The following is a 23,484-nucleotide window of genomic DNA, read 5'->3' as shown; positions in this document are numbered from 1 at the left end:
TGGAATGGTCGTGTATTGTTAAAGACCAATAAGAGTTGTCGACACAGTTTCGTTGCGTCTTCGTTGTCTTGGTAGCATGATATTTTCTCGTCGTCATGTCTGTTTCTGTAAGGTTTTAAAATAATTAGATGATGTCCCCTCCTCTATATACGAATCCTAACATGAATACAATCTGTTCAGATGAGATCAATAGACAACTCCAGGGCAACTCTCAGTGCATACTACATAGAGATTTGCTATAGAGAAATATGTCGTAGCTTTGTATGTGCTTCCCAGTATTTTCGTTGCGTCTGAAAACTCATGTCGAAAGTGTGTAGTGTCAAGCATTAAGCTTATTGTTGAAAACTGAGTCTCAATCTCAATAAGGGAGCATTCAGTAATTACAGGGTGGTGTAATGTGTAATGTAAAATGTGACCCTCCCCCTCGTCCGGCATTCTAAAGCTTGACCCTTCCCCAATCACTGCAGTATTCTCCCCCGGAATAACTGAAACAGTATAATTTACATAACAATTAGTTTAATTGGATATCGGTGACAAATTTCACCTTTCAACCCATCATGTCAAGGCACTTCAGCAATTTTAGATCTGACGCTTCGCTTCTCGATCATTTTGCTAGCACAGAAAGCTCTTACACAACATGATCAGGAACTATTTCATTCATCAGGGTTCTACATGCAGCTCCTTCTGAAAAATAGAATATGATTTGTTTGTTATATAGTATTATCACGACTGAACTGGACCGTACCCAAACACGTCAATGACGAAATGAGAAGAAAGCAAAATATGAAATAAATTATGCAATAGATAAATAAATAGTGGAACGCATTGTTGGTAATGTCAACGTAAAATAACGGCATATCTCTTTTTTGGAGGATATGTGCCCTTAACTGTGGGTCCGGTGGTGGGTTTAAAATCGTAAAAGTCAAAACCAACCCGTAAAAGGCGGGAATCCAGTCTCAGGAAACACCACAGCTATATGGACCCACAGCTAGCAGCGACGCTGACAAAAATAATTTTGGCCCCGGTTACTCTAGGTTATGGACTGGACATATTGAGCTTGCCTCCCGAAACCATTCGGATACATGAAGTAAACAACTGAAACAATGGTACAAATGCGTGTCAAATTCCACCTACAAGCAGTTTTACGTCTCAAATACGTACTATGGAACGGGAAAAGAGGAAACTAGGGGACCTGGATTAATAGCGATTGCCAAGCTTTGGTACATCAAAGCTAGACACACTCTGCGATGCGAATAAAAAGTTTAGATTCCTTATCCGCACCACTGCTGTGCGAATAACATCTTCCTTTCAAAAAAGCATCGGTGAAATGTTGCTTCTCGCCGAGGACTCGGAAGTAAGTTTGGGCCGTGGCAGGGGAGGGGCAGGGCCAGGGTGTAGCAGGGCTACGGATCTGCATCAAATATTTTCCGCTATGCCAGTGGGAGGGCAGTTACGAACAGCTGTACTTTTCCTCCAAATTTTTAGGTCAAGGTAAAAAATATGTAAAATTAGTATATCAGTATCAGCCTTCAAAACATGTTTTGTGTTAATTTTGTAAAATTGACCGAATTTACCAGATGGCGGCACCTGATTTTGGTCAGGGCCATAAGCCCCCAGGCGCAGCGTTGGCGATCCGGTGTTCTGCTATCTATCCTGCTACCATCTATCCTGACATTTCTCATTTGCATACATAAATTGCGTGTTTCTATTGATATGCAAATGAGAGGATAGATAGCAGCTATATCTGCCATCTATTTTCCCATGCTATCTATCCTTCCAAGCTTACTAAGGGACGGTTCAGAATTTACTTCCAGGGGGGCTGGAGGATTTTCAGGGGGGGGGCACCCATTTTTCCCAAGAAAAATTAGGGGGGGGGCAGACAAAAATACCAAAATCTTTTAGGGGGGGGCAAGGAAAAAAAACATCAATTCAATATTTGCCAAGAATTTCTGATCTCGACAAAAGAGAACCATAGATGCTACTTGGGTGACAGATAAACTCAACATGTTTAGTTAAACTCCTTAGCTGCCAAATTCGATATTCAAAGTGATTTGTCTTATGCATCTACTGCAGTATCTTGTTCTCCTTCCTGAAGCGTCATGAAATGTCCAGTATTTAGCATGTCAACACAAACCATACAGTTAACAGTCAGGGTTGTTTTTGTTGAAAAGAGATCTCGGATCAAGTCCAGACTAGAATTCATTTGTCAACAATAACAATGGTCATTTATGTTCACACTGGTATGCTGCTAAATACAGCATTGGGTGTTCTATGTAGTGATAGAATAACAAACAAATGCTGATACACCGAGTTGAACATTGAACAAATGCTAAAAATTACAGCAAATGTCTTTTTAAGGTTGGGTTTACCTTGTAGCTTGTAAAGCAGTTTAAAGTTGTGTGATAAAGAAGTGTTAATTTATGCAAATATATGCAAGTCACCTGATTTCTTGGCTTCTTTTTCCTTCCAATTTCAAAATTTCCAAAGAATTTAACTCCACTCCGGCAGGGTCAAATTATCTGAAATTTTCACATTATGTTTTTTAAATGCTATGTAACAAAGCGACTATAAATTGGTTTTGTTTGGCAATAAAGCTCTTACATTTTTAATAAGAGGCATTTTGAATAAGAGGCATTTTAATTTTGCTGATCATGATTTTGATCAATTATTAGAGTGTCAGTCTTTAAACCCCTACAATTTAAAAATTGGATGGATAATACCAAATAAAATAGTTGGTTTTTTGCTACAAATACTCTCCTTTCAGAAAATACTGTCTAGTTTTGGACTTAAATTAATTTTTATCAATAATACCAAAATTGAGGTTTTTTACCCCAAATATACACCCACTTCATCCTTTGAGTAAACTAATGCTACCATAATAAACTTTAGAGTCTCTGCTTTTGAAAATATATGGTATGAGGGGTTTCCTTGTCACCTTTGATGAGAAATATTGCTTTGAAAAAAAACTGTGTTGGCAACATGCAGCTCCACCTTAATTCAGACAAAACGACGTGCTACTCTGCCACTTCTTAAAGTAACATGGTCACGTTGGTTCTCTGGGATTTTGTCAGTGTCAGTGTCTGTGTCACTATCATATTCAGAACCAACACCATCATCATCACTCTCAATGACCCTAATGACAGAGGTTTCCAATTCAGAGTCACTGCTATCTGACTCTGACTCATCTGTGACATAAGTTGTTACAATATCTTTCCCTGACAGTTTTCTTAAAGTGAATGAAGGTTGTGCATGTATATGTGCGGTTATAATTTGAACTTTTTCAGCTTTCAATTTTTTTTTGTTTTGGTAATTTATGTTTATCAAGGTATTTATCTTATTCTTTTACGTTTAAATTTTGAAGCCTTCCCAATCAAGAGCAACTTTAACCAGTCATAGTCCTCGTATTTTTTATCCTCTCTTCTTTTCTACTCCTTTTTTCTATGTTTCATTCTCATCAATTTTACCCTTTCTAAATTTTTTAAATGTTCTACATAACTTTTTACAGTGCTTACATCTACTTATAAACTTTTTTGAAAATAAATTATGGCCGTCTCATCTTCAAGTTGCTTTTCAGCAAATAGTTGTTTAATGTTGAAAATAAAACTATTATGTATTACTGTCAAAAATATATGGTGAAAAATTTACAAAAGGGTTGATTTTCCAATAATCCTGTATGTGCATCCAGAAGATCATGTGGCACTGCATCAATGCTATGGTGTCGGATTGTTGAAATATTGTGTACCCAAGAAGTTTGCTGTTGTCCAAGAAGTGATCTCAGTGTGTATGAGGCTTGTTTATAGAGGAGGAGAAATATGGATAGGCTTACAAATTGTGTATTGATGCTAACACTTTTGTGTCCCATTCATTCTGATATGTATAATCAAAGATTTTTCAGTGGCGGCTGGCAGAAAAGGAAAAAACAACAAATTAACATGTGTTGTTTCGTGTCATCTGAAAACATGCGCATCATGACTATTTTAAAATTAAAGTTTGTTAAAAAAATTTGAAATATGAATGCTCTGTCAATTTTGAAAAATACTGCTGACAAAATGTGAACTTTGACTTACACAGGGTTATCTGAATTTTAATATGAACATTGGATTGTGAATGGAATGAGCAGAATAACATGTGAATTCATGTTTTGGATAAGGTGTTTTGTTCAAGAAATGTTCTAAATATTCCTCAGCATTGTTGCTTTCAGTGGCAGCTACTTGGTTTTATGACAATCAAATTAGAAAAAAAGAGAAAAGTAGAAACAAGTTGGCTTTCACCAATTTTAATTCCTAATGTTTAAAACTTTCACGGTGAGTCTGCAAATATTCAGCATCATCAAATGAAAATGTATGCTGAACTTGTGCATGTACATGTACATCTCTTTCCAGAAATATCTGGATATCTGCAAATGATGTACCATTAAACTTCAAGATATATATCACTTTGCCAATTATCTGCTCCTCTGATTTTCTGTTCACCATTTCTAACTGACATCTTTGCTTGTCTTTGTGTGCATCATATGTATCAGTGAGACATAACGAAAAAAGTATTCATATTTAGTAATCAACTTTTCTTCAGAAATTTACAACCAGATATGTTTATTGCTACCCTTTCCAAAAGTGTGCCACTTGCAGTCCCTGCAAATCGTTCTTTTTATTGTCACATAGCCCTGAAATGATTTGTTATATCATCGATTAAATGTCCACTACAGTTCCTGCAACTTGTTAGACTGGATATGTTTATAGTGTGTAAGCATGCATGTATATATTAGAGGGGCCCATGGAAAAAAAACAGGAAAGATGAGGGGGCATAGATTTTTTTTCTATGATTTACTGGGGGGCCGTGGAAAAAAATCACCCAGAAAATAGAAAATCCTCCACCCTCCCCCTGGAAGTAAATTCTGAATCGTCCCTAAGTAAGCTCCGTATGCGTTTCTCAGTTGTATTCATTGAGGGCAAAAGTCGCCCATGTTATTCATTGCAAGTGAAATATTTCTTTTTAAGGAAACCGTGACAACTGTAAGAAGGTAGTCGGCAGATTCATCAAGTTATTCGCTGTACTTCATGGTCGATCTGCAAATAGGACACAGTCTCTCCTTGTGGAGTGACCGTGGATAGGACAAATAGACTACTCGTCATCGATGTAGCCCTAAATTAGTGCAGAGCATTGTTCAATTTGCTACAGGAAACACATGTTTTAGGAAACATTCGATTTTTTTGTATCTTTATAAACATGTATACATTTGTCAAATGTTGTTTTCTTGGGGTTGCAATCAAGACATAAACATTCAATGAAAGTATACACAATAATGATTACAGTTTCGAAAAAAACAAACAAATGATAATAGCAATACCAGTTACTCCTTGAATTGAGCTTGATCCTGGGTACTACAGTGCATTGACTAAGTAATTAATTGCGCTACCAAATAATATCAAATATAAATCTTTTCTTTGTTCACACCAAGTCAGAGTTGACAATTTACCTGCTGTATACCTTCCCATTGGTAAACTTTTGAATTTAGTCCTCTAGGCCTACATAAGCTTATAGGCCTAATGCACAAGAAAGGAACTTTTTAAAAATGACCAAAACCATGTCTCAATTCAATCCTTGTGAATTTTTTCATTCCGAAGCACAGAGCTGTGAACATCAAGGTTGGTTTCATTCATAATTCACTATCATTTTTACCAAATCAAACTATTGAACGTAGAGCCAACTCCCTTGCCTTTTTCACTTAAATAAAGGCATCTCGGATCTCGCCAGAACCTGTGACGGAACCAATCGATTATCTTCACTGAGTTAGGGTGCATTATTCATTCATTCTTTTTTTCGAAAATGGCGGATACAGCCGACGCGAAAACGTGCCTGTCTCATTTCTGCAAGAAACTTCCAAAAACGGTGAGATATATCACGTTGTATGGGTACCTATGTTGTATTGTATTGAAGGAGAAGTACGATGTCATTGTTGGCTGAGACCTTTGTCTGCCCACCTTTGTAGTAGATTCATTCAATGCAGTGTTTTGTCAAGGTTTGTGAACATCGCCGGATAAGGGAGGCCGGGTCTTGTTATCTTATTATGGGGAACCCTGGTAACGTAAACAGGGCAACTCCGGTGAAATTTCATTGAGTGCTGACCTTATAAAAAACACTGCAACTTGCAGTGAATGATAAACATGTGATAGAGGGACTGTGAAATGACATACAAGCGACGGCGCTGGTTCCACCACGGTCCCTCCACAAAACGGTCAAGAACGCTTTTGTTCAAAGGTGCTAATCACCTACACAGTTGCAACAGTCCGCGTTGCGGTGGACGCAGGAAGCGAATGACGTCATAGGCAAGTTAGCGTCTTGTTTCAGTGGCGTCTTGTGACACGGTCCCGCTCCGGTATCCTACGATTTTCAGTCAATCAAGCTACTTATTTTCATCTTTCTGCACTGTTTCGCATGTATTTGAAGACTGGTGAGAAGATGAGTAAAACAGTTTCTTAAAGATCTAGGTCACTATCGAGAAATCTTGGATGATATTTTATGGCTGAGTTCAGCCATGAGGTGATCTTGACCGACGCCATGCATTTCGGAAACACTGTGAATTTTACTCCCCCGTTTGTTTTTTCACCTTTCATCAAAAAAGTAAGTCATGCACCTCCTAACAAGGCAAAGACTTCGAAAAAATAGGGAATCGTGTTGTGTTGTTATTTTGAAACCTAATTCGACAAGAAAACTAGTCTTTTTTGCCGCGTTTATTTTCAACTGAAAACAAAATGGCGTCGCTTGGGATCGACGAGTCGTATCTGCATTACATGGGAAAATCCTAAAATGTCTTCCTTAACTCCCTTTTGATATCGATTTAACATGATAATTCCTCAGTTCCAAACTTTGAGAGTTCGATTTGAAATTTTTAATCGTTTTCAACAAAATTCAATGCACGAAATCAAGGAACTCTTACGATGACCTTGTTTTTGCAAGGTGCTCCCGTCGACCGTGCGTCGACCCATTGAGAGTTGGCGTTATGGTAATAGTGCAACGTTTTTTCCCCCTTTTTTTCTCCTTTATCGATCGTTCAGAGGTGTCAAGTGCGTCCCTACCGATCGTTCAGTCTTCTCAAAAGTAGGCAATCAGGTTCATGACGGAATCTGTTCTTTCTTAAAGACACAAGTTACTGCCGAACCCAATGTTTTGATTTTGTCGACCTTTCGAATTCTCAGACCGCCAAATTTAGAGAATCTAGAAACCCTACAAGTGTCGCGACATTTTGGTGACATGACCTCCCCAAGCCTGGATGCCAAACTCTCTGCCATGGATTTTCCTGATTGAGGATCAAGTGAGATACAAATCATGTCGTGTATGGGTTTCGTATGTTACCAATGAGAGACCGTGGTCAGCCCATCGATGGGTATTTATATACAAACTGATTGTATCGGTTGCTACACTGTGGACATTGGAAGACCACGCAAGGCTTGGGTTTCGCAGCAGTATATGCAGTACGTGTCGACGCAGGATTTTTATCTTCCAAAATGAAGTCCCAATCAACATGGGAGTTGTCAAAATTGACGAAATCGTCTCCGAACTTGTACATAGTTCACGCTGCGTGACTCCACGGCAGATGTAAACAAACTTTGGCCTTTAGACGCATGCGCAGACAATAATCAGAATGCATTCTGGGAGAATTAAGTTTCTGCTTACGATAATTTTATGCACGTAACTGTTAACACCTCCCGCCGCACGCGTGATAATCCGGGATTATCCCCATCAGTAAAATCAACAGAAAGCCCAATCGAAACCCGGACTATAACAAAAGAAACTGGTGGCGTTTCTTGACCGTTTTGTGGAGGGACCGTGGTTCCACACATCGTATGCCCAGTGCAGTCAACCGCTCGTGTACTCGCACCAGTAGTAGCCACTATAGGGAAAAAGTGCGTGACCAGAGTGAGAAACTGACGCTTTCTCGCAATCGGTGAGAATCTGTTCTTATTCTCACCGCTGTCGGTGAGAAAATTTTAATCTCCACTGGAGATTGGTGAGAAATGCATTCCTTAGCGAGAATCAAGTGTGAGAACAAATTCTCACCGGTGAGAATGGAAATTCTCACTAAGTACAGCGAGAAATAGCGCTGTTCACGGTTACAGGTGTGTTACTAAATATAGCTGTACGCGCGCGACATCGGACACGCAGCTTGAAATGCGGACAAATTTTATCAATGTTGCATGCGTGGCTGTTTGTGCAGCTTGTACTGTGGGTCGTGAATATGTTTTTTAGTATTCACTGTTACACTAGCAGTCGCCCCCTGAGATGTGTTTTCGTCGTTCTTGCATGCGTAATTTTCAAAAGCGTAATCTAAAAATGCGGACAAATATTTATTTTTGCATATTAATGAGAGAACAGTGACGTAAACTCTGAACGGCCCTATTCACTGGCGAGAATCATCAAGACTCTCCTTTCGGAGTCTTTATGATTCTCGCCAATGAACGGCGAGTCTTGATGATTCTCACCAGTGAATTTCAATTCTCGCTGTATACTTAGTGAGAATTTGTTCTCACACTTGATTGGAGATTAAAATTTTCTCACCGACAGCGGTGAGAATAAGAACAGATTCTCACTGATTGCGAGAAAGCGTCAGTTTCTCGCTCTAGTCACGCACTTTTTCCCTCTGTTGAGCTAGTACAGTAGCTCGAGGTTTTGCCTGGGTGGACTGGTTTTGCCGTCCGGCCCAAACACCCAGGCAAAACCTCGAGCTACTGTACTGCAGCTAGTGTACTCGATGCACCTCTCCGTAATAAACACTGAACACTCAGGGTGTGTTTAATAGAGTGTTGTACATCTCAGGCGATGGTAGTCCGAGTCAAGGTGAGCGAGGTTTACCCCAATGTGGGACCATAGAGGTAGCTTTCTACCTCCATGGTGGGACCATGGAGCTAGAAACGGACCAAGTGCTTGATACACAGGCAGGTACACTGGCTGGAGGACAGAAATTCAAATTTGAGCAGAAACTGCACTATTGTGGCAGGTCACAATCGCAGGTCACATTGTGACCTATATTTTCATCGCTGATGTATACAAAATACACAAGACATTTTTGGGCATCGCAAATCTGTCATTATTGTATAACAATCCGTTGTACAATACAAAATCAGTTTGTTTGTATGTAATGTTGTTTTGCCAGCACTGGCACTCAACTCAGTGTAGCGTATACATAAGCTCACGGTCCAAACACTTTGCCACACCATATCCAGTTTGCCCAACACAACTTCGTCCCAAAACCAATTCATACCAAAACCACCTTGTCCCAATTGTACTACCTCGTCCAACACCACTTTGCCCCCAAGTACCACCTCGTACTAAAACCACTTCATCCAAAGTATATTACCATTAACTCGTTCTAAAACAATTATGCCATGATGAATCATAACGTTGTTTTTACCTGCAAATTGGAAGCATTTAATGTAGGTATGTTTTCAGGATTTTTACTAGTCCAGGAATTTGTCTACACTTGATCGACATGGTAGACTTCACAGAGGAATCAATGATGGTACAAATGATGATAAATATGGGAAATCTCTAGTACTGTGTGCATATGTAAATGGTGTTTGTTACGCAGTGTGGTAAACCTTGTTTGCTACAGCCACAGCAATGCATTGTGGGATAACTGGGGAAAGGTCTATTCACAGCTGCAGTGCCGTGTGCATCTTTGCTTGCCACAGTCTCTTGTCCGGGCAGCTGGCAGTTAGTGGACGACTAGTCAAAGTAACGGACTGTGCCAGCAGATGATGTGCTTTGTGTTGTTACCAACTGCGCCTGTGGTTGGAGGCGGAGCTAGTTGGTAATGACCACAGGCATTCGTTTAGCTGGACAGTTGCCGTCAGTAAGACTATGTCAGGCAGGCTGATGTAATAGAGAAATCACCAAGGTGTGAAACAAGCCCAATAAAAAAGATCTGCAACCAAAGTTTTTGACGGGCCCTTCACGCCGCGAAAATAACCAGAACACTATACTCATTGACCTTGCTGGTTTTTATTATCTCAGAAATCTCATTGATGTATGGATTTTTTCAGTTGTTTTGAAGAAATGCCTGTGTTTTAAGACCAAACATCACTATTTGAACAATCACAATCAATCAGGCAACCTTACTATCATGACATATCAAAGCCAATCACACATGCTGCAGTAATATCCGCCCATCTGTGTTTATTCTTTTATTCCCGCCTGAGTAAATTTTTGGATAAAATGACAGTGTGAAATGGCAGACAAGTCTTGCAAAAATTCCATTATAAGACTGTCTAGTACATCGTCTAATTCTAGCTAGTGACTGTATACTTTCTAACAAGTGATAGAAAATTTGTTTTGTATTTTCAACTCAAACAGTACAACACAATCAATAGTAAAAGTTCTGTCTCTTTTCACTTGCATGTCACCAAATGTTCTGGTATACGATGGATGCAAACCAGGAGCTGCATGCACACCTGAATGGTTCAGTCAGTGAGAAAACAATAATGAACTTAGTCAAGCTACACTCTGCCAAACAGCAAACCAACAACAACAACTTTGAACACTTGCTGACAACCTTGAAGAAAGGACAAGAGAGATCATTAGAAGAGTAAGAGCTTCATCATTGTGTTTCACTTTCTATCTTGTATTGTGTGTCCATATCCTTTGCCAGTGTTTCATCACTGATCATTGAAGTGTTTATTTTTCAATTCTCAACCTTACAAGCTGATTTAAACCTTGTCCCACAAGGCATATCTGTCAGTATTCATCACATTTTGTGTGTAGCATGGTATGACAGAACCTCATTACCTCATGCAGCATTTCGAAGAACACTGAAGTTATGTTATTGAGTGATGCGGCATATCCTGTGGTACTACTTTTCACAAGCAAAGCATGTGAAAGTGTTGCTATGGATACGCCGCATCACTCACTTAAATAACGTCATTATCTGCACAATGTCATAGGGTTCTGTTATCATTACATTTATTTATCACATATTAAAAAGTATCACAAAGTATGACATAATAAAGCCCAGTGATCCACTGTCATGACATACTCAATATATGAGGTCTATGATTGGCTTAGCTGTATTCATATGTAAATTTTCTATAGAGGTCAGCATCTGTTGCTCTCAAAGGGCGTTCTATTATGCACAAAAAACAACGCATGGATAGAGTGTGCATATCAAGCATTTTGACTTTTATTTTACAAGAAAACTTGTTGTTTAAATGCCATAGGTTACTTTTAAACAAACTGGGAACACAATATAGTTTGTAATGGGTTTAATACTCAACTAGAACCATCAAAATGTTGAAAACAGCAAACATTTTGGTCCGAATCATTAGAATAGATAACAGAGTCATCACTGTTTTATATCAGAGAGACATATTTACAAACAGAAAGTAGTTCCCCTGGAAGACCTTGTTTTTTTAAAATTTGCATAATTAAAATGTCATTTGCATATAGCCTGGTAAAAAAATACCAGTTAGTCATGCAATGTATTTATCCAATATTTTACAATTTTGGGCACTTTTAAGTAAATATTGCAATGAATTTTATATCAGAAGTAATTTGAGTATCCCTTGAACGTTATTTGTGTGTAATGGGGAAACAAATGTCATGGGATTATCTGTGTTAATAAAGACACAGGTTTACTTTCATTTTTGCTAATTGTACATCAGCTTGTAAATATATAGGTTTTATTTTTTCTCATGCAACATTCTGATGGATACAGCAATACATATGAAATAATATACAGTATAGTACGGATGATTTTGTTTGTATGTCTACACAACGTGATACACTTGATTAATTGTAAAGATCACAGACAACTTATGGAAAGTAATTATTTTTTCATGACTTTGCTAAAGATTATGTAGTCATTTGTACTGACTTGAATAATCGACAAGATACTCAACACTTAAAAAAAGGATTTACATAGATCATAAATGTATAACCTGATCACCACACCCTGTAAACAAGTTAATCACCATTCGTAACAAATGGTTTGGGCCAAACCACGGTGGTTAAAGGGGTGAATCTACTTCATGCAAGCAAATTTACTCCTGCCAATGGAAAAGCATATTAATCTGTAAAAGACTATAATGGTTATTAAAAAATGGCAATTATCATGTAATCAATACCGGTAGTCCAATATCTTCATTATGATTGACTTCAGCAATTGACTTCCTGTTTCTTCAGAGCTAACTCAAAAGTACTTTTCTTGTCTTCATAATAATAATTAAAATAATTTATGATCTAGAATAAGGGCTATGTAAGCAATACACTTCCCATCAGAACTTCATGACAAATCTATTTCTCAGTGTTGACTTTTCCAATTTCCATTCAATCATTCGGCTCAACTTGATTTTTATGCTCAGCTTAGGGGACACTGGTAAAAGAAACTTTGAACCCCAAGCATGGTTGCTTTAGTTCATCAAGGCATTACCTTGAAAAGTGACTTAAGAAACTTGTTTAATATTCTACTGGATTGACCCTGAGCGTAACAAAGTATAATTTTATGTTGCATAATACAGCTAGTGCATCACGTATTGTTTCAATTTTTTGTCACAAAAGAACCTTCCAAATGTTTGGAATAATCCATCAATTGGTCAACTGCACAGAGGCGGTTGCCATGTCGATCAGGGATGTGATTCAGGAATTCAGAGATGACAACGTCCTCTATCTAGAATTGAGAAGCACTCCAAGAGATGTACCAGCTACAGGTAAAAAACAAATTTAAATTTGACATAAATTGTGTTGTTTTCTCTTATGCTCAAATTTTTCTCAAGCAAACTTTTAACCAAAAAGATCAGGGTCACTGTCCAAACTTTGGTTCCAGAGAAATAAATTACCTAATATTTACCGATATTTAAAATTCAAAATGGCCACCATCCTTGTGTTATCTTGATTGGGAAAATAAACTTCATGATATTCGCAAAACCAAGCCAGTGAAAACTTTACTCACTGCTAGAGCTTCAGAGTAAGCCCTAATGAGTGGTAGGCCAAAACAGAATTTTAAAGTTTGAGAGTCTGAATATCTGTCCCCTAGAAGTATTCGTTCTCAGTACTTCCTTTCTTGAAAGTTCATACTGTACCTTGTCTTTCAAATGAAAACAGTGTGATATGAACAGCTGGCAACAATAACTGTCTAGGCTAGGAGTAGCATTAAGGTAATATGCACCTCGAAAGAGAAAGACTTAAACTTTTGCTCAAACTTTCCTCAGTGAAACTTTCAACCATTCTCTTACCAAAGCAAGAACAAAAAGCAGGGGTCACCATGCAAACTTTGGTACTAGAGAGACAAATAACTTGTGATTTCTCGATATTTGAAATCCAAAATGGCCGCATCCCTGTGTTAACTGTATGAGAAAAAGTAAAATTTTCGATTTTCGAAAAACTAAGACGGTGAAAACTTTTCTTTCGCCAATAGCTTCAAAATGAGCCCCCACAAGTGGTAGGTCAGAATAAAAGTGATAAAATTTGAAGGCCTGAATTTCTGTCCCCGAGGTGCGTTCTACCTTAAGGTAGAATGCACCTCGGGGGACAGATATTCAGACTCAAATTTATCCAATACTTTTCTGGTCCACCGCTTGTTTGGGGCTCATTTTAAAGCTCTTGGAGTAAGACAAATTTCCACTGTCTTAATTTTTTGAAAATTGAAAACTATATTTTTCGCCATTACACAGGGATGGCGGACATTTTGAATTTCAAATATCAGTAAATGTTTGGTAATTTGTTTCTCTAGTTCCCAACTTTGCACAGAGACTCCTGAGTCTTATTGTTGATTTGGTAAGAGAATGGTTGAAAGTTTCATTCGGGAAGGTCTGAGCAGAAGTTGAAGCTTTCACTTTTGAGTTGTGATTGACACATTGCTTAACTTATCAGGTATGACAAAAAGAAGCTACATAGAAACAGTCCTTGCTGGAATCAGACAATGCGAAGAAGATGGACTTGACATAATTGTGAGGTAGGTAAGGGACTGTCACAGATTGTTGCATAAGTTACACAAACAAAATATTTTTGTTTAGATCAAAACTAACTCCCTCTAAGCAAAACTCCAGATGTTAAAACTGTTTTTTGTGACTTTTTCTTCACATTGAAAAAGGACATTTCAGTTACAGTGTTACCCTGGATAAAGTGTTAATTGTTGAGTAAATCACAAGCTAGTGAAATATAGTGCATATTACAAATTTTAAATTTATAATGTTGGTATGTGTGTAAAGTTTTCTTTTTAATGTGCACTTGTAAAAATAGGAATGTTGTCACCAAAATAAATGCAAAACTTATGTTCATTTCTGGAACTGAGGTCAAACTCCCTCTCCCTAAACTAAAAAAAAATTTGCTGTGTATGCATTTTTGACAATCTGAGACTCCCGCACTGATATTGTTCGATTTCTTTTTGAATTATTCCTTACAAAATCCCAACATTTGTCCTGAGTTGCATCACTTTCTTACCTCTTTTGAAATGGTCTCAGTCACTCTCTTGTTATAGCTCATGAACCTGTCACTTTTCTGTGAAGTAGGGTGACTTTTGGTATTGAATGGGTCAAAAAGTGGATAAAAAATGTGCAAACTGAAAAATTGTCAAAAAATATCAAAACAACTGAAAAGTAAACAAACAGAGAATTGAATTCTAAAGTGTGGTTCTCTTTCAAAGGTAAATTAATATTTAATATGATTAAATTTCAAAAGGATATATCCCGGTGAACAAAAAATCAGAGCAGTATTACAGATGGATTACGATGATTGTTGTGTTACAAAATTGACTATAAAATGTACAGGCAATCTTTATTTAATATTCATGGACTGAAGGTTAGATAGATGTGTAGAATGTTATATTATTTAACCTAGAGTATTATACTGTTTGACTCAAATGAGGAGAAACAAAGTGGTCTCTGGTTACATGCACTTGAGTAATTTCAGTAGAGTGATAGATTAAAACCATGATTTAAACTCCAAAACGTACTTATTTTGGCTATAACATGTGTCATCCCCCAACAGTACAAATATTTGTTTCTCAAATCGTTCCATGGTGAAACATCTTAAAGGTATTAGACAGTAGAACTTGGAAGCTTCTATGGTATTAATATCACGACATGTCTCTCTTTGTTTCCAGGTTTCTGCTTTCCATCGACAGAAGAGTCAGTCTTGAGGTTGCCATGGAGATTGTCAAACTAGCAGAGGAGTACAAAGAGAGCAGTGGTGGCATTGTCCTTGGCGTTGACCTTAGCGGTGACCCTGCAGTGAGTTCTTATCAAACTTCTTGATGTTGTTAACTCTCTGCTAGTGGTTGTTCGTTGTTTTGTGTATGTTTATTCTTTTCTGATGTAAAGGTCACATGCTACACTACATTGCTCGTACTAGTGCGTAGCGTAAACTTTGCCATTCGACTCTTGATAAATTGTATTAATCTGAAAAGTAGTCACAGTCTTTAAAATGAAATGTTTTGATCTGTTAATTTCCTGTTCTTGCTTGTTTCACTGAATGCAATAGCCCCATTTGTCTTACATCCTTTCAGAAATGAGTTCATGTAAACTTCCCTGTTTGTGCCAACCAACCTTTCGCCCTTATGTGGCAATTCTAGTTGTTGATTTACACCAACATCACAATAAGACTTGGCAGGAGTCAAAACAAGTCTGGACTGGGAGGGGAAGAAGGGAGAATGATGACATGACATCTTTTAACCCTTTCACCCCCAGTTCCCTGTATACAGGTCCAACTTTACCGTAGAAAACAATGGATTTGGGACAAACCATGGTGGTGAAAGGGTTAAGTTACCATTCTACAACAGCTGTTGACGCTGTACAGCCATCTGGCTGTCAGGGATGATTTATTGAAGAGTACTGATGAGGTGCAACTCTGGAAATTTCAACCAATCAAATGTTTGGCTTCCAATTTAAATATTATCAGTTAATTTCAATAATCTCATACTTCAAAACTTGACTTGTAAGGTCACTACGGTCATGCACTACTTTCTAGTCAATGACCAGAAAGTTCAGAAATGATGACAAACGGGTGTCTTTGTTTCATGGCAATAGTTGAATTGCTACGATGAAATACTTTTGTAATGGCAAAATCTTCAGCATTAAACGGGTATAGATTTTTTATGTTTGTGAAGGTCAGTAAATTGGCAAATGTTACGTATTTCTCTGTACATTTTTATCTGGCCGGCTTTCATGTACTTATGCAATGAGGAACTCAGAGAAATGTCATGAAGGCTCCTAAACATTTTGCCTTTGTCTTTCAAATGAAGTTTGGCAAAAAAACTGCTACACCACACGGATGTAGAAAATTTTGGTTTCATGTGGTAAAAATACAAGTACAGGTAATTAAAAGTATGTGCACGTAAAGTTTTGTGCAAAATGTCCTGATTTTTTACTAGAACTAAATTTTCACAGAGAGCAAATTTTTGCCGACAGCCAGTTGTTTTTGCCGGCTGCCGGCTGTTTTCTACATCCCTGCGTGACTGCATTAGTTACACATGTATGTGACCTAACAAAGCTATTAAAAGGTCTTATTTTTGCAAAACATAAATTACTAAGAAACAAAAGTGCTTTCAGATTTGTTTAAAGACCTTTTTTCTAACGTAGATCAGTTTTGTGCATGTAAGTTATAACCTGTATATTTTCCATGGCACACTTTCACTGAGCTTACCCCAGTACTACTGTTACAACTCTAATGGCTGTTTCAAACCATTTTAAATCGTGGAACAGTATTAAAAATACAGAGAAGACAATAATCCACATTATTTTTCAAACTTATGTTCTTACAGCCTTGGGTTCTCCCAGAACCAGTACTTTTCATGGTACAAACACATTTAACTGATCAATCTTGAAATCTGATTTTGCTTTATGAGGTTGATGCTACAAAATTGATACCTGCCTTGCTCAAAGCCAGAGATGCAGGCCTGAAGGTTGCTGTTCATTTAGCTGAGGTAAGGCAGTATCTACAGTATTCAATAATATCACAGTAGGGCTGAGCCCATGAATTTGCACAGCTTTTTCATTTCAATAAAGTGACAGTTCACTGTTTGTAGTAGATGGGTTTTGGATAAAGACGTGTCAAGACATTTTTAAGATACTCATCCTTGTCACAGATGTTGATGGCCCTGAGCTATGCATGTGGCAGCTCGCTAAGCCCAGCTACTCAGCATATTGCAGCATACATTTTGCCATGGCAGTGACCTTTGACACAAGTCATGATGCCTGCCATAGCACATGGCAGATGCTATCAAATGGTGTATTATCTTGCATCTCAAATGAAAGTGTATCAATGCCTTTAAATTTATTTTCAAGTTTTTAAAGTTTTCTGAGTAACTCTAACTGTATCGTTTGCAAATTTGATCAAAGTGAAAACTATTTTTGCTAGGGCATGACATGCGATGACACAATCACAAGCTGCATTGGATTGCAATGGCGGCAACTACATGTATACAGTCAAAGAAAAAATACTTATCACACCGCAGTAGCCAAAGCGTATCAGTGAGCCGCTTGTTGTCCGTCTGTGCAAGCTATCACTTATGCACTTGAATATTGCTTCATGATGAAGGCAAAGGTTGTCTTTGTACGGAAATTCCAAAAGGATTGTCAGTGAATTTGAGAACAGCTTGTGGCTTCCATTTGCTGTCACTGTGCATCTTACATGAATTGATAAATAATCATTGCCTGTGGAAGGAGATAGCAAATTTTAATTTAGCATGAAAAGTAAACCAGTTGCTGCTATTCAACATCTTACAAGTGTTAAAAACAGAGCTTTCCAGAGTAAATTTAACAAAGAAATTTGTATTCAGAGAATGCCGACCTCAGTAGGTCATTTCAAGAAGGAGAAAAGTGTAATATGTACAGTACCTGTAATTTATGATTATCAATTAACTTTGTCCTGGAATTTCCAATAGGTGTGAGGCTTTTGAGAGTGTGCTGTGGGTAAAAGTTATGATAATTTTGTCGGCTACAGTTAGAGCTAATTCTGTAAAGAAAAATTGTTTGAATTCGTCTATTTATTGATACTATCAAGGAAACTTTGTAATTTGTCATACCATGAGATGAGAATCAAAAACCAAAAGAGGGATGTGTGGTCGACGGATGAATTTTCAGAAAAAAATGATCTTCAAATTTTACCACTCCCCTCGATGCAGTAATGTGTCTTGAGTCTTGCTGAAAATAAAAATTGTTGCATGTTCCATGTTTTTGAAAATACATGTACTCTGCAAATCACAAACAACAGTGTCCTTCATGAGTGCGTTGTATTTCATTTACAAATGTAAATATAGTACCATAATTTTCTTCTCAGATGTAGAATTTTGTGAATGAACTCCAAGACAATTATTGCCATTTTACACTGGTTAACGGATGACATGGCAGCCATTTCAGTGTCATGATTTCCTGTTTATCATGATTTTCCGTTGATAAGCTACCAAAATTAACTCTCATTTCTTCCGTAAGGTTCCTAAAATGCCAGATGATGAAGCCTTAATCAGACTGCAGCCCGACAGAGCTGGGCATTTGACATTTCTTCATCCTGATGTGGGTGGCAACCAACATTTAGTGTCATTAGTGCAGGAATATCAGATCCCATTAGGTGAGGATTCATCTCATTAGATACCGGTGTCATTAACCTCACAGGATGAAGGTATGACTTCCACTGTCATCATACCATTCATGGTAATAAGCCTTTGACGTCAGTGTTAAATAACTTCAGAAAGTTTCAGCAAAAGAATTTGTTCCAAGTTTCCCACTTAGTTAGACATGGAAGTAGCACACAGGAGTCACAACTAAGCGGACATCAAAATGGAGGCTGTATGTGTCTCACTGTTTGCCTTGCCAGCCATTTGATCTACGCCTGAAGGACTCTAAAATGGTTTTCCAGGTCTTTACAAACAAGATAAACATAGAAATTGTTTACTGTTTCAAATAATAGGCAGAGTTCAGACTAGCTCAGTTGCTTCCATGATTCCTTGTGAAGATGTGGCATGGCATACCATCAATGAAAGAAAAACTATAAAAGTGTGTGAATTGTGTTCACTGCTGCAGAACATTACAGAGCAATACATTCAACACATGCTTTGAAAGCTCATGATATGCTCTTCATATCCATAGGAAAGAAAACAACATTTTAAAATGTCTTATTCAGCCAAAGTTACACGAAATAGTAAAAACTCAGAATTCTCAATATATCAGCATATTGCTCCCTTATGACCATCACCATAACCTATCATTACTGTCTGCAATAAAACCTCCTTATATACAAAAAACTCCACTAGGGTATGGGATGTTCAATACATTTACTCTACTGCTTGTGTCCTTTCATATGATCAGTACAGTTCTTGCCTGCAGTAGTGGAATTTGTCTTTCCAAAAACTAGAGTGTTTATTTTACCTTTCAGAATTGTGCTTAACATCCAACGTCATGTGTAAAACAGTACCAACTTATGACAACCACCATTTCAAGTTTTGGTATGATTCTCAACATCCAGTCACAATAGCGGTAAGTTCACAGAGACCGTGTATTGATTCTGTATCAATCAAATCAAATCAAATCAAATCAGATCATGTTTTATCTGTCATTTATCATTTGCAGTCAACCTACCCAAAATCACTATTCCTCTGATGAGTGGATGTCAACTACTGATGTGGTTTTCTATCGTGGCAATGAAATATTTTGAAAAATGAATGAATTATTTCTGAGCTAATAAAACCATCTCAACACATGTCCTGAATTTGTAGGGTATACACTTAGCACTGTAGCAGGATGTGGAAACCTCTGACTGTTAGAAGAGTTAGGACATTGTACATACGTACTCCCTAGATTATTTCCGCTTAGCCAAAGTAACCCTTTGAGAACTTTAATTTTTGCAACCAAAATTCTAGTGCAACATTTACCAATTTTTATGACTTTTTCTCTAATTTTTGTTATGATTTTAGACCAAATGGACGTCATTATTCATTGGGTACAGTTTATGATCACAATTTTTGGAATAATCTTGACAAAAAAGTTGTCTTGATCTGAAAAAATTGTATAGGTTATATTTTGTAAAGGCGATAAAAATTGAATTTTGTACTCAAAGGGTTAATAAGAAAGACATAAGAAACTTTCATAGGGCTGGAGAAAATCTTGCATACTACCAACTCAAAGACACTTCAACTTAAAGGCGGAGCCTCCCTTTAAAAGGGCGCCAACCTATGGCGGCATTCATTGAGTAAGTGGACACCAAGCAGGTAACATGAGGGCACACGCTCCAGAAAATGCCACTTTTTAGTTTTTTCCGACCGCAAAAACGCTGACAGACTGCCAAGCGGTTAGCACGAAGCTGCTGCCGATCGAACTCAGTGGTTATATTCAAATTCTAACGTGACTGGAAGACGTTTTTTAAGGAAGTTTGAGTGTGGTGCTTGGGAATAAATGACCGTTGGCAATTTGAACCGACCGTCAATCAAACGATTATATAAGCTCTGTTGGCAGGATTAGCAAAAGGTGACAAAAGATTGAAATCGGTTTGTGTAATTAATGTTATAGAAATCAAACATCGTACTGGCCATGTGTTTGACTGGGAGGAGAACTCCACTAATGCGAAAAACAGGGATTGAAAAGTGCGGCTTTAATTTCCTTTATTTACTCTAAGATTTCAGCAGTGATGTAAGTTACTTGCACACAAGCACAGGATGCTGGTCAAGGGGTTAAGCCCCATCGCTCCTCCTCCTCTCCCCCCCCCCCTCCCCCATTAAGCTGTTAACTGTTTTCTGGTTTGTCATCTCTAACCTGTTGACTACCTTGAGGCACCCATATTAAATCAATATGTACCTTCAGTACCCAAAAATTCTGCTACAATTGTATATGAAGTAGCATTATGTCACAGTCCCTCTATCCACCGGTCTGGAAACGCCTATTGTAAAAGGTGTCAATCACCTAGACCGCACAGCCGAACCGCGATACGAGGGCCAGTCACGTGATAATGCGTAGCTTGGGTTTGTCCTGCATGCCACAGTCCCCGATTGTGTGTACGCTTTTCTCGAATTTCCGCTGTTTTTGGCTCTATTAAGTGTTCTCTGCGTCTATCTACGACACGAAGACAGAAATTATCATATCCTGAAACCGGTGTGTGTTTTTCGTGATCCTTATCCCATCGTAAATGATGATAGTGTGCGATAATTTCTGGGGTTGACCGCTGCGAGTGTGTTGACGTACGTAGCACAAGCAACGGCTGGAATCACACCGGAAAATTTGTGGTCCCCCTTCTCTTGCAATGCTAGTAGTCAGTGTCTCCAAATATGATCTAAATATGTTTTCTGTGTAATATTCTGTGAAATCATGCCTGTTAACTGAACAGAATAGGAAAGACAACTGCAGAAATGCATGTAGATTTTAGTTGTGTCGTCGCACATTTTCCCATGCAGCGTCAATATGGCGAACTCTCGATACGTACGCTCGCTCAGGCACGGCAGGAAACACACCGGACAATTTGTCGTCCATTTCTCTTTCAATGCTAGTAGTCAGTGCCTCCAAATATGATCTAAATATGTTTTCTGTGTAATATTCTGTGAAATTATGTCTGTTAACTGAGCAGAATAGGAACGACAACTGCAGAAATGCACGTAAATTTTTTTCGCATATATTTTTCCATGTAGCGTCAATATGGCCACAGTCCCTCTATCCACTAGAGGGACTGTGATATGGCGAACTCTCGATACGTACGCTCGCGCTCAGGCACAGTAAATACTTTTACAAAATGCTATCATGTCAACACAATAACAAGTTTGGTAATGAACTACTCAGCTGTCGATGTTAATATTCAGCTGATTTTGCCTGTCTTCTGATTTCGGGCAATAGTCCATGACACTTGCGAACAGTGCATGGCCATTTTGTTTTTCGATCGTGATCATAATGCAACCATAATGTGTGGTCCCTTTCAAGCTTTATCTAGAGGGGCAACGTTACCCATTTAATGAAAAAATAAATTGTTTAGTGTTTCTAAAGTGAACAAGTTGTAATGTTTTGTGATATTCTGAAAATAACAACCCACAAACGTCATGTTTTTGAACGATCACATTGCGGCTGTCATAGGATCGTGGGGTAGCGACATCGATATAGCGGCCAGTTGAACATTGTCAGTGTCCTTTGTTTAAGGTGTGAATCGTGTGTTGGTTCATATCACGGAGTGTCACAAAGAAACCAGCCACGTTTCCAGACCGGTGGATAGAGGGACTGTGATTATGTGTAGTATAATCAAGCAATAAAGCACACCCAGCAATGGTATACCGTGAAATTTTGACCATTGCACGACATATATGTACGAGCAATAGTGAGTGCATATATAAAGTGAACTGGTCAAAATCGAGTGGTATACCGTCGCTGGGTGTGATTTATTGCTATTACATCATACAGTAAATCGAAATTCTCGCATGGAACATCAGAATAGGACTTTGCTCTTGCTGAAAGCTCACGTGTGTGCCAACCGTAGTATATCGCGAATATGCTTCCGTTCTTTTCTCGTCTTGACCAATCAGATCGCTGTATTTGCACCATCAACATACTGGTATGATATAATATAGGACACTGAACATTGGCAATGAGTTAAATGTTTAATTAGTACACTAGATCTACAAGGTGTTGAACAAGGAATGGAAAAATTTTTAAATTAATTTTCTTTGGTCTCCTTTTTCTCTAGACCGATGACAAAGGTGTGTTTCTAACAAGTCTGTCCAAGGAATACCTCATTGCTGCTGATGCGTTTCAATTGAATCGTGAGGAACTTTGGAAACTTTCCTACCAGAGCATCAACTTCATATTTGAAGATGACAATACCAAAGAGAAACTCAGGGAAGTTTGGCATCAACACAGACAAGCACTGGGACTTTGAAACAGACGTTAATGACATACGTGTCATTAAATCGACTTTGCTGTTATCATCATTTTAAAAATTAATGCGGAATAATGCTTTGATAAAAAAAATCGTCAATGGGTCTAACGTCTTGGAGATACTGGATTTTACATGTATAAAGGTGATATTGTAATTTATGGTTTTATTTAAATTGTACAATTTTTTGACCGTTTTGAAGAACAGTAATATTTTACAGGCAACTGAGTGTTTTATAAAGTTGAGTGCATATTGAAAACCTTTGTTTCAGTCACTTTTTAGCGGGCGTGGAGATCTAATGAAGATATGTAGTTTGTTGCTTTTTTTTCAAATTGCACCTTGAATGAGTCTCCGTTTACGATGACTTATTTCTCCATACCATGGAGAATTTCTCTTTAGTACATATACTGCAATGCATATCAAATATTTGAACCTCGAGAAACGAAACTCAGGATTTATAAATTGAATCCTGGTCACAATTAAGAAAGTAAACAGTACCAAGAGAAAAAAGTTTGACTTATACCCAGGGACATCAGTGATGCAGTACAATAAGAGTAACATGTACCTAAGTATAAAACAATGAGTATAGGAGCACAGTGTTATGTGTATGAGAGACGTTAGAGGAAGAATGCACAGAGTATTAAAGCCTCATTAACTTTA

At 37.9% G+C, this 23,484-nt stretch overlaps 1 protein-coding gene across 5 annotated transcripts; it reads left to right on the top strand.

Moving 5' to 3' along the window:
• Window positions 1-5,795: 5,795 nt before the first annotated feature.
• Window positions 5,796-23,484, top strand: LOC139121199 (N6-Methyl-AMP deaminase-like). 5 transcript variants are annotated; one of them, XM_070685894.1, is made up of 9 exons: window positions 5,796-5,889; window positions 10,434-10,582; window positions 12,550-12,698; window positions 13,861-13,942; window positions 15,092-15,218; window positions 16,832-16,909; window positions 18,417-18,552; window positions 19,357-19,457; window positions 22,636-23,484. In XM_070685894.1, the coding sequence occupies exons 1-9, from the start codon at window positions 5,827-5,829 to the stop codon at window positions 22,825-22,827; spliced, it is 1,077 nt and encodes a 358-aa protein (XP_070541995.1). In that variant the 5' UTR covers window positions 5,796-5,826; the 3' UTR covers window positions 22,828-23,484. The 5 variants fall into 5 exon arrangements, with proteins under 5 accessions (XP_070541995.1, XP_070541997.1, XP_070541994.1 ...); XM_070685896.1 differs by lacking the exon at window positions 5,796-5,889 and adding an exon at window positions 6,263-6,451; XM_070685893.1 differs by lacking the exon at window positions 5,796-5,889 and adding an exon at window positions 6,458-6,621.

This window comes from Ptychodera flava, chromosome 21, assembly GCF_041260155.1.
Source record: "Ptychodera flava strain L36383 chromosome 21, AS_Pfla_20210202, whole genome shotgun sequence".
Lineage (NCBI taxonomy): Eukaryota > Metazoa > Hemichordata > Enteropneusta > Ptychoderidae > Ptychodera > Ptychodera flava.
Note: the sequence above shows the minus strand (reverse complement) of the source record. Positions and strands in the feature narration are given on the sequence as shown.

Excerpts from the sequence above, each read along its gene's own strand:
- LOC139121199 (XM_070685893.1), top strand. The coding sequence starts at position 6,520 with ATGGCTGAGTTCAGCCATGAGGTGATCTTGACCGACGCCATGCATTTC. Across the intron at positions 12,699-13,860 it reads AAGAGATGTACCAGCTACAG|GTATGACAAAAAGAAGCTAC; the intron begins GTAAAAAACAAA and ends TTAACTTATCAG. Across the intron at positions 18,553-19,356 it reads GGAATATCAGATCCCATTAG|AATTGTGCTTAACATCCAAC; the intron begins GTGAGGATTCAT and ends TTTACCTTTCAG.